General features: G+C 53.0%; 1 long non-coding RNA gene and 1 gene segment (V, D, J or C); both read left to right on the top strand.

Moving 5' to 3' along the window:
* The first annotated feature begins 778 nt into the window (after window positions 1–778).
* LOC105065484 (immunoglobulin lambda variable 1-40-like) lies at window positions 779–4808 on the top strand. The segment is given in 3 exon segments: window positions 779–824; window positions 934–1265; window positions 4755–4808. Coding segments are annotated over 3 exon segments (432 nt in total).
* A 1002-nt stretch (window positions 4809–5810) lies between these two features.
* On the top strand, window positions 5811–6288 carry LOC105065387 (uncharacterized). The gene is made up of 2 exons (XR_012503645.1): window positions 5811–5939; window positions 6042–6288. It is a non-coding gene; the product is annotated as an uncharacterized LOC105065387 (long non-coding RNA).
* Window positions 6289–12060: the final 5772 nt, after the last annotated feature.

Consider the following 12060-nt stretch of genomic DNA (forward strand, 5'->3'; position numbering starts at 1 on the left):
AAGAAAATGCTGCAGCAAGGCCCTTTGGCATAGTTCCTGCACATATGTGTTCTGTGCTTGGAGAAAAGGTTCCGAGAAGAGACAGTTTGGTCAAAAGACACAGAGAACTTTCCTTTCAAGTGTGAGGAAACATTGAAATACAGTGAAGATTACTCATCACAACCCTGTCGGAACACACGCAAGCCTCCCCCCAGAGCCTCCCCATCCCCAAGAGAAGACTTTCTCCTCAGAGCAGAGGGCGCACACAGAGGAGGAGGTCTTGGGCCCCCAAGGAGGAGTCACACACAGGAGGGGTCCCTGTGCCCTGCTCACACAGATGGGCCTGAGAGGACAAGGGGACACAGGAGGGGCTCCTGGCCAGGCCCTAAGGTGGGGACATTGGACAGAGCAAGGGACAGGAACTGTCACTGAAGGGTTCTGGTCACCAGGTCACAGCATGTGTATCTGGGCCTGAACAGCAGGGGGCGCTTGGGATCTGGGCCTGAGGGTCTTGGGGGAGGGGAACTGGGACCAACCCCTGGCCATGCTTCTTGCCTTCTGCTCAGCTGTGACACACGCCACCCACCTCTGGGACACACACAGCCCCACCCCTGCCTACCACCTGCCTCTTCAGGCAGAGGGACCTGACCCCAGGCCAAGGGAGGGATCAGAGGGCTGATGGAGGTCATTTGCATGACTGGCCCCTCCCTCTGTCAGAGTATGAAGAAGGGGAGAGGCCTGGGGACACTCTGCTCATCTGTGGGGCCACAGAAGGCAGGGCCCAGTGACTATCACCACCATGGCCTGGTCCCCTCTCCTCCTCACCCTGCTGGCTCAGTGCACAGGTGACTGGATGAGGGACAGGGGAAGGGGCCCTGGGAGGATGCCTGGGCCTTGGGTCCTCCTCTTGTGTCTGGGCCCCAGAAGCAGCATCTCTGTCTCTCCCACTTGCAGGGTCCTGGGCCCAGTCTGTGCTGACTCAGCCGCCCTCCATGTCTGGATCCCCGAGGCAGAGTGTCACCATCTCCTGCACTGGAAGCAGCAGCAACATCGGGGGTAATTATGTAAACTGGTACCAACATCTCCCAGGAACGGCCCCCAAACTCCTGATCTATGATAACAGCAACAGGGCCTCGGGGGTCCCCGAGCGCTTCTCTGGCTCCAAGTCTGGCAGCTCTGCCTCCCTGACCATCACTGGGCTCCAGGCTGAGGACGAGGGTGACTATTACTGCGCATCCTGGGATGACAGCCTCAGTGGTCACACAGTGCTCCAGGCCCGTGGGGAAGTGAGACAGAAACCTGCTGTCCCCCAGCCATGGGGCTCCCTGGGCAGAGCTGCCTCTGCCAAGTCAGCCGCTTCCTTTGTTTGGCAAAGAAACAAACCCCAGTGAACTTAGTGTAGTGGAAGTGTCCTCATCATTTCAAAATCTGCCTCCAAAGTCTGTCCTTGGTTTACACACATCATCTGATGTTCTCAGATGGAGTGAGATCCCTGGGTGCTGGGTCAGGCAGTCCTGGGGACAGAGGCACGGGGGCTGAGATAAGTGTCAGGGCTGCTGTCACACCGCACACTGACTGGGTATCTTTACGAGCAGACACTTGAGTTCTCATGGTCCTGCAAGCTGGACATCCAGGACCACGGTGATGGTAGTTTGGTCTCCCCTGAGGCATCTCTCCTGGTCTTGCAGACCGCTGTGTTCTCGCTGTGTCCTCACGTGTCCTTTCTTCCGTGTGTTCACCTGGCTGTGTCTTCTTCTTCTTAGAGAGACACCAGAACTGTTTCCTCGGGCCCCTCCCATATGACCTCATTTATCTGAATTTCCCCCTTCAATGCCTTATATCCAAAGCCAGTCACAATGGGTTCAGGCTTCAATATATGGTTTTGAGGAAACAGTTTATTGCATATCAGGGGATCCGGACAGAGCCCGGGACACAGAGTCTGCATGTGTTGGACTCAATCATCAACCGTCCAGACAACGAGAATCCTCACCATTTAATGACCACCAGTATGTCCCACAGAGTGTCTCTGGGCTCAGGACACTGTGTGTAAAATACAGGAAGTGTCCTCCTGCTCAGGGGCCTGACACTGTCTGAGGAAAAGAGAGGAGAGACACAGAACAGATTAGAAATGAAGGGTGTGTCACAGAGAGATGTGGGTGGTGTGGGGTGTGGGATGGAGACAGGAGCCTGATGGGCTGCAGGGAGTCCGCACAGTCTGGTTTGGGTGATGAGATCTGGGGGCTGCACAGTGGATGAAGGGGTAGAGTTGAGGGAGGTGGGACCAGGTTGGGGTGTGGGCGACACTGTGTGGGACTCTGAGTCCTGGAGTCGGGGAGGGGCAGGTGATGGCGGGAAGTGGGGCAGGTTCCCCTTGCCCTGGGGGAGGAAGGACCAAAGACCAGCATTGGGAAGGAGAGGCCCTGAGCTGGTCGTCAGGGCCGGGGTCAGGGTTGGTGAGCTCAGTCCATTGACAGAATATGTTGACAATTGGGTGTCACGGGGTTAGTTAAACTCAGCATCTCAGGAGGTGGGCCAGCTCCTGACTCACCAGGAGTCCCGAGAAGGCCTGTCTCTAGGTCACTCTACTCCACATTTGAGGACAACATCCCCTGTGCCTGGTCACTTTCAAATGTTCAAGGAAGCAAAGTTGGGGGATGAGCTCTGGCCCCTCGACCTTGATGCTGCCTCCAGGGTAGAAACCTGCACTTGGCAGAAGCAGAGAAACCACCATTTCTACCCCATTAGTGAATCTGAGCCTCAGACAGTGGGCTCTGTAGATGCTTCTAGAGACTTTGTTTCTGCAGCAGGGACTGATCACACTAACTTGGTTCCACCAGTCATTGTCTTGATGAGGAAAAGGCCACCAGGATGGGACAGGCTGAGATGGCAGAGACTCGGCTCCAGACCGGATCCCAGGCCTCAGGGCAGGGGGTCCTCTGTACCCTCCACGTGCTCCCCTCAGTCCCTGTGTGGCTGGAAGGCTGTGCTGTGAGCAGGCATTAGGACGGGCTCCTTAAGTCCCAGGACAAACAAAATCTAGTGGGAAAATCAAAGGAATTCTGCTAGAAGTCAATTTGGGACAGATTGCAGGAAAAAAGACAAAACCACAGCGCAGGAGGAAGGAGGGACGGACTTAGGCATGCTTACACAGGAATAAAAAGCAGAAGGTGAGATGACCCAGCTGCCCCAGTGAAGACGCTTTCTGGGATCACTGGGCAGAGTCGGGGCTGGGTGAGAAGGTGTCTGAGCCCAGCCCTGGCCGTGAGGGACAACCGGATACTGGGTTCCTGACCAGGACAACTGGCAGATACTCCGGGTCTTGCTCACCTGGCGGGCAGTGTTCTCACTGAGGGTGACCTTCTGCACCTGGGCCCCTGGGGCACGTGTGCTCCCAGCTCTGACCACACACTTGCCTCGGGAAGTCATTGCCCAGGTTATGTCCAGGCAGGACAGACAATCTCATGTCAGGAACAAATTTGCAAATAAAAATCACCTGTGATGCTCCTGGAACATGGTATAGGGACAGCTGGGGAGGGGACGGTCGGAATTCCAACAATTGGACTCAGCAAGGCAAGCTCTGGGGCATTCCTGTCAGGGTCCTGTTCCCTGTCCCAATCTGTCACTCACTGCACAGGACTTTCCTTTAGGGCCAAAGAGGAAGACGGGAAGGGTGAGCCTCTGCCCTCCTTTGTTCTTATGCTCTGTGCACGGGGGGGTTGGTCACCCCACTTTCTACCCCTTGTAACCCCCACCTCTCCTCCAGGATGTGAGTCAGACTGTGTTGACTCAGCTGCCCGCAGTGTCTGGGTCTCTGTTAATTATATATCTAACACATAAAATTTTATATATTTATTAACAATGTGTAGTAAATCAAATTTATATATTTAATAAAATAATATGTTATATATCAACATAAAATTACATGCATTGATTATATCTATAATATTTTAAAATTAACATATTTACTAAAATATGCTGTATATCAAATATATAAATTTAATATAACATTGTATTTTATATAAGCATATATAAGATACTGTGTATAATAGTTTATATTATTAGGTAAAATACTTATCATATAATAGACAGATATAGATATATTTTCTATTATCTTATATGTTACATATTCCACATTCTCTATTACATGTTAATAACTGCACTTCCTGTTTATATTAATAACTGCTTGTCATGGGGGCTCCCATTCTTTCTGCCACCTTCTATCCCGAATTACAGGGTCCTGGGTCAGACTGCACTACACCTGCCACCATGTCCCGAGTCTGCATCTCTCTTTGTGTGTGTGTGGTGAGGGCGGTATGTGTGTTTGTCTCAGAAATGAGTGAGCAGACATTTCTCTAGAACTAAATCCAAGTTGGAAGGCATCAGGTTAGCACCCCACCAAACACACAAAGAGCTCTTTCTAATTCTTAAAATACAAGGCACAGAGTCCAATCTACTTTACTGGTTCTCGAAAACATAGGAAAATCTGCCCAACAGGACCCACATTAAATTTGAAAATTATGGGTCAAGATAATTTTTGCACAAAGATGGAAAAGTTCCTCAAAGTCCGAGTAGAATCCAGCTGATATCAAGAAAGACTCACTGGGATCCCAGAGAGAACTTGGGCTGAGGCCAGGGTCTCTGGGGAGTCCCTGCGAGGGAGAGAACATGGACTGTGGCTGGAGAGCAGATGTGAAGAGGTCTTAAAACACGGGTCAGATGCCACTTTGAGGAAGAGAGACGCGGAGGTTTCAACGCGGATTCCTGACCCACTGCAGGAGAAGAAGATGCCGTCCCTGGACACCACGCCGGGGAGCTCACTGGAGCTCTAGGCGGCGGGGGCAGAGGCATCAGCCTGGTTTTTCACATCCAAGGAGCCCAGCCCAGAGAAAGCTTTTACCCATCCGGCAGCATCACCCAGAGCCACCAGGGGGAGCTGTTCTCTGCTCCTTCCCTCACTGTGCTAGGCTCCTAGCCCTGGGGTCCTCTGCCACATGCAATCTGCAAACCCTCAAGTCAGCGCTGGCTCCTCATTGCAACCCAGACCTCCCCCCCCAGGAAAGCATTGAGATCCACCCTGGTGCCTTGAGGAAACTCCAGACAATTTAGAAAGTTGGCTCAGGGCTCCCTCCAGAAGTCAGGAATCCCTGCTGGCAACTGTAGAGAATTCCAGTTTTGTTGTATTAGAAAGTGCAAGCTGTCATAATTTCATGCTGACATTGCCACCTTTTCTTCTGAAACCTCGTTAAAGTGAAGAGACTCCATATAATAGATCATTCTTCAAAAAATGCAGGTTGTCACCCCCAGCCTGGCTCTGCAGCTCTACGTGTCCCCTCTCCAGTCCTGGTCCCCCCTCTGCTGCTCCTGGGAATGGGTTGGGAACTGAGTCAGGTGAGACCCCGGTCCCCTCTCACCCCAGACACGGGCTCTGTGACTTCCCAGTGGACTCCCTGCTGGAGGAGGAGGGACAGCTCAGCTCCTCCGAAGAAGACAAGCAGGGATGTCATAGAGGAAGGGAGACCTGTTCCAGGGATGGGGGTAGCTGTTGGGGTGACTACACTTGTGGGCCCAGGAAGAGAGGACCCCACCATCTCTTCTTTCAGCCCTCAGACTCTGCAGGGAAGAGATTTATGACTGAGGTAACCGGCGGCGGGAGCACACTCGTTGAGAGGCATCACCCCCATCACTCAGTGCCTCATCACTGTGCCTTCCTGGGTCAGGATGACATCCCTGCATCTGCTCCCTCCAGACCTCCCCCAGGGGACATAAGGTGAAACTGGGCAGGGAGAGGGAGGAGGCTGATTTGCATGAAACCCCTTGTCCTCCCAGTGGGTCCGGGAGTCATGAAAAGGCCCAAGGACCCCACAGTGCAGCCCAGGAAGTTGAGAAGTGAGAGCATCCCGGGAGCATCCCCACCATGGCCTGGACGGTGTTTCTGCTCGGGCTCCTCGCTCATGGCTCAGGTCAGGGGCTGGGACTCTGTGTCCTAGGGGGATGTCTATACCCAGGTGTCGGGAGGACCCTGGTCTGCATAACCACGTTTGTCTCTCGCTTGTCGCTTTCAGGGGTGGTTTCTCAGACTGTGGTGACCCAGGAGCCGTCCCTGTCAGTGTCTCCAGGAGGGACGGTCACACTCACCTGCGGCCTCAGTTCTGGGTCTGTCAGTTCCAGTAATTACCCTGGTTGGATCCAGCAGACACCAGGCCAGGTGCCCCGCACTCTTATCTACAGCACAAGCAGCCGCCCCTCTGGGATCCCCAGTCGCTTCGCTGGAACCATCTCTGGAAACAAAGCCACCCTCACCATCACGGGGGCCCAGCCTGAGGATGAGGCCGACTATTACTGTGCTCTGTACCCTGGTAGTTACCTTGACACAGTGATGTAACCTCATGGGGAAGTGCTAACAAAACCTCCCCTGGAGCTTAATGGGCTCCGCCCTGAGGGGCAGGAGAGGAAGAGAGAGGGTAAAATGTCAGTCCCACAGTGGGAGTTTACATCGTGCCCCCATCTCCTGCCCAGGGGTTCCAGGCCTAGTGACCCCTCTACCCTCTCCTAGAGTGTACCCATCGCTCCTAGGGCTCTCCCTTCCCCCCAATATGACGGTGACCAGGCTCAGCTCCAAATTCTGTCCAGCAGTCGTGAGACTCAGAAATCCAGCACCATCAAGACGACCTTCCCTGTTGACCTTGCTGATCTCAGGCTGGACAATAAATCTCCATGCACTGCGCCCTCAGCAGGGCTCCCAGCAGAGCTGGGCAGGGACCTGGGGTCCCATCCACCCTCTGAGAAGTGTGTGTCAGGCCTTGTAGCCCCTTGGGGAGTGTCTGCGGGTCCAGGATGAGGAGCCTCCATCCCATTAGAACATCCAACCTGAGCGAGGCGGGCCATCAGTGCGGTCAGCTGTACAGTTCTGCACCCAGTTTTCTGGCAGCCCAAGGGGAGCTGGGCTATCTTCCCATCCCTCAGTGTGAGACTGAACAAGGGAGACAAGGCAGTCTAGTCTGCACTTCTGTCCCCTGCTGGGGACTTTGGGGCCAGAGAGGACTGAGCCCTGACCCTGCATGGGTTAACAGGACTGAGCCTGGTTTGGGGCAAGGATGGACACTGCGGTGCCCCTCCCTCTCTGGTGGCCCTGAGGCCATGGAGCCCAGGGGGCCCAGCACCAGCCCACTGCAGCAAAACAGCCCCTCTCAGCCCGGCTTCCCTCCCTGGGGTCAGCAGGTGCAGCAGGGTGCTGGTCCCCACGCCCCCAGGATGCGAACTAGTTGGTGACGTAGCTGCCCCACGGTCCCTAGGATGGAGTCAGCAGCAAAGAGCAGTGGGGTCAGGGCCCCCCTTTGCTGGGACAGTGGCAGTGAACACACCCCTGACCTTCTGCTGCAGGATGACCCCTGACCAATGATGACTAAAAGGGACTCAGTTTCTTGATGTCACCTCCCCAAAGTCAAGATTCCAGTAAAAATGTCACTTGTCATATCAACAACTGTGAAAATAAATTTCCATGTGAAAACAGAGTCCGTTGGCACCAATACTGAGATGACTCAATGATGACATATGTTTACGAAACAACATCAGACCCCCGGATGAGCAGGTACAGACACTGGGAACAAACGGAGCCCGAGGTGAACCGAGGTAGAAATAGAACCAGGAGAATAAAGTGGATGGGAAAACAGCTCTGAAATACAACAGAGGAAAATAAAAAAGAAACCTATCAGGGACTCAAAGACATGTATTGCGCATTATTATTTTATTTCCTTGTTTGATTATTGAGTGATTGATGATTACTAGGAAGGAAAAAAGGGCTGCCATCCCTTCTGCATCATTTCCAGCACCGTGAACATTCCGCTAGCGTCGCCAGGGGGCGCTGTGCGTCCGCTCAGAACCTGCCAAGCCTGACCCACGTAGGCGCCCAGTGACAGGGCCCTGCATCCTGGCTCACTGGCCAGAGCTGGATGTGGGAGCAGGTGCTTCCTCTCAGGGGAAAAAGTCCGAGCTCCGACCTCCGCAGGCACTGCCTGTGTATGGAGCTGCCACCTGGGGCGAGGACCCAGTAGTGAATGGTGTGTGGGCTTCCGTCCCCATTGGGCCCCAACCCCCTTCCCCAGGAGCAGGGGGGAGGGGCTCCCGGGGCCAGCCCCGCCCCCTCCTGCTCCTCTCAGCCTCCCTGGCTTCTCCTCTGTCTTTTCAATGAGCTCCCCCTGCTCCCCTGTCCTCTGAATCATGTCTTTCCTCCCAAACCCAGGCTCCCCCTCTTCCTACAATGCTCCACCCTGTGACCTCCCGGTCATTCCTAAGGTCACTGTCAGAAGCTGGTGACCTGTTGCCAGATCTTCCAGGAACCGGACACTCACTCTCTCTTCCTCCACCTTGAACCTCTCAGATCCCTTCCTACCATAGAGGCCTCATGTCTCTGGACAGTCAGATTTTACACCTGCTAAATCCTCCGTGCTCCCTCCCTGGGTCACCCCATTTCCCAGGGGATCCAGTGAGTCCCTCTAGAAGCTAATGGATCTCCCCAGACACCCCCCACTCATACTCTTGGCCCATCAGGTGAGGAGTCTCGTGGGAAGTGAACCCCAGCTTTCTAAGGACCTGGGAAGGAAGGTCCCAGCTGAACTGTCTGTCTTCACCTCTTGTACCATTGATTTTATGCAGTGAGCACAGGAGACACTGGGGGCTCTCAGCCAGACACATCTCACCAGAAGCCTGTCCCAGGCCTCTTCTCAGGGTCCCTGGGGACCAGGTGGTATCCTCTCAGGGACCCTGACATGCCTCAGGCCAGTCCAGCTGGGCCACCCTAACAAGACATGACACTAGATATGAGGGACACCTAGGGCCCCGGGACTTGCTGGGCTGGCCCCAGGATGGGAGATATTTTGCTTGAAGGGTCCTTGGTCCTGGGATGAGGGGATAAGAGAGCCGGGCAATGGCAGCCTCTGCAGAGCTCGGGTGCATCTGTACCATGGCCTGGACTCTGTTCCAGCTCCTGCCCCTCCACCTCCAGAGCACAGGTCCGGACGAACTCAGCATCCTGACTCCCAGCTCCCCACCCCCCTGCCCCACCCTTAGGGAGCATCCCCCCTTGGCCTTCCTTGGGACATAACAGGTGTCTGTGTTTCCAGGCTCCCTCTCCCAGCCTGAGCTGACACAGCCGCCCTCTGCATCTGCCACCCTGTGAGCCTCGGCTAAGCTCACCTGCACCCTGAGCAGTGGCTACAGCGGCTATAGTGTGGACTGGTACCAGCAGGTCCCAGGGAATGGCCCCCAGTTCCTGATGCGAGTTGGCACCAGTGGTGATGAATCCAAGTGGGTGGGGTCTCTGATCGTTTCTCAGGCTCAGGTTCTGGTTTGGACTGATACCTGACCATCCAGAACTTCCAGGAGGAAGACGAGGCTGAATACATCTGTGGGGCAAACCATGGCAGTGGGAGCAGCTTTGTGTAACCCACAGTGACACGGGCAGAGAAATGACACAAAAATCCTGCTGACAGCCCAGCCCCAACCATCCCATCACCCGACCCACAGTTCAGGGGTGTCTGCTGATCTCCTCTGAAAGTTTCCACCTTCCAAGGGATTTTCAAAACTCAGCCCCTGTCAGTGAGGATGGTCTGTGCACAACCTGCCTGGTCTCGGGCCACAGCGAATGTTCTCCTCGTTTGGAAAATTCTCCAGTGTCCCTAGTATCCTTCCCTTTGGCAGTCAGTACGACATTGAGTTTGCTGCCTACCAGGGAAATTAACACACAGATTAATTCATGTGACTGCGGTTGGATCGACTGCTTGAATCCACAGGAATTTGGAATGTGGAGCATGGGCGTGTCCTAAAGTGAGACTCTGGTATGCTGGTGCTTGGCTGTGTGCTAACGTCATGGGTGAGGGGGTAGGAGGAGGGTGAGAGGAGGGGAGATTGAAGGAGGGAAGTCATCCTTATGAGGGCTGATGGGGATGAAGTTCGGGGAGGCCCCTTAGTCTATTATCATGGATTTCTGTAACGTCAATGATTTCCATGAAGACAGACGTGTGAATAAGAAAACCTCCACCCCTGTGTGCTGTGATGTGTGTCTGCCCTGGGTTAACAGATCACCAAAGTTGCCTAAATGTGTTTCCACCTTGATCTCAAGTTGAAGCCCATGATCTCCCAGCAGACAGAGGGGGCTGGTGTGATGCTGGGAAAGGGCAAGAGCCCAGGTGTCACTGACAGAGGAGGGAGGGAGGAGGCCCAGAGCTAGGGGAGGGGCTGTGGGTGGGTGTGGAGGGTGTGGGGCCAGATCAGGAAGGAAGCTTGTGGGGCTGAGGGGTTGGGATTTCATGCAAACAGCAGCGAGGAGTCATTGAGTGCTTTAATGCAGAGTTGTCTTGAGCTGAAGGAGGATTTTTTTGTTGTCAGAGGAGAAGCAGGTGGTCCTGGTTACCGGACACTTACTGAGACACCTGTGAGTTCAGATGATCATGGAGCTTTTGCACAATTGAAGCAAATTTGGACATAGGATATGGTGAAGACCTGATGGCTTCTACATTCAACAGGCACACATGGCCTTTCTACTGAACTGAAACAATGAGCAAGAGAACCCAGGTGTGGTCATTTTTGTTTATAATACAGAAAAATTGTAGGAACTCTAAGACAGGGTCCTCACAAGAAATATTAGACATAACTGTGAAAAAAAAACTCCATATTAAGAACACAATCCTCACACATGACAAATATATTACAAGTAGCTGTGATATATCAATATAATGGAATACTACTCAGCCATGGAAAAGAATGAAATGCCAACTTGCAGCAACTTGGGTGGACCTAAAGATCATCATTCTAACTGAAGCAAGCCAGAAAGAGAAAGATACCATATTACTCATATGTGGAATCTAAAGAAAAGAAAAGGAAGACACTAATGAATTTAATTATGAAACAGAGACTCACAGGCAGAGAAAACAAACTTATGGTTTCCAGGGGGAAATAGGGTAGGAACGAAAAAATTGGGATTTTGAGATTTGCAAACATTAACTACTGTCTATAAAATAGATAAACAAGTTTTTTTGTGTAGAGCATAGGGAACTAGATTCAATATCTTAAAGTAACCTATAGTGAAAAAGAATATGAAACAAATACACGTATGTGTGTATGACTGAAACATTATGCTGTACACCCAACACTGACACATTGTAAACTGATTATTCTTCAACAAAAAGGAAAGAAATATATGACATGTGAACCACTAAGTGATATGCCTGCCGAACAATATCATTTCCACAAATCATGCTACACTCCATCAAAATTCTGAAAGCATTTCCTGAGTTTTGAAATGTCTGCTGAGTTTCCAGTTTTCAAAGATGACTTTTTGCTTCTTCATGGAAAATCCAAATCTAAACTCTTTCCTCCAATAGCCTACATGTCCTTCAAATGAGGTCACTGTCCCCTTGTCACTGGTGCACACGTGGACCAGTTAGCTTTTCTAGACTGTACTCTGGGAGGGAGCTGTACCCTTTAATGGTTCCATATGCACAACTTTGCAGCTTCCATGGACCAGGACTCCATTTGGAAATGAAAACATTTTATAGGCTGTGACTCAGCATAAAAGAATCACAGATTCCGGAAAGCAGACCATGGACAGGTGAATGGAGACAGGGACCAGGTGAGCTACCAAATCAGCTTGGCTCTCAGGAGTCTGGTCCTCAGTGAGTTTGTGCCCCGTGACCAGCAGGGGGTGCTGTGGGGCTGCCCTGTGGTCTGTGCACAGCTGCTAAGGGAGGACCACTCACTCCCAGGAGCTGGGCCTGGGGGAGGAGCTTGTGCTCCTGATGGGGACTCAGCAACGTGTCCTCTCTGGCTGGCAGAGTCCCCTGGGCAGGGACCACTTCGTCTCAGCCAGTGCCTCCTCCTAGGGTCTCCCAAGGAGGAGACCACCCTCCATCCACTCCGAGTCTGGGCTGTGAGCTGAACTCCAGCATCGGGACTGAGGGAGGGGCTGGGCTGTCTCTAGGAGGACACTCATTTGCATGGGCCACCCCTCCACTGGCAGGGACTGGCAAGAAAAGGAGGCCCAGGACAGCCCAGCCCCAGCGTGGGGACCAGGGGGCTGTGAGAACC

The sequence above is a fragment of the Camelus bactrianus genome, chromosome 32 (assembly GCF_048773025.1).
Source record: "Camelus bactrianus isolate YW-2024 breed Bactrian camel chromosome 32, ASM4877302v1, whole genome shotgun sequence".
In the NCBI taxonomy this organism is placed as follows: domain Eukaryota; kingdom Metazoa; phylum Chordata; class Mammalia; order Artiodactyla; family Camelidae; genus Camelus; species Camelus bactrianus.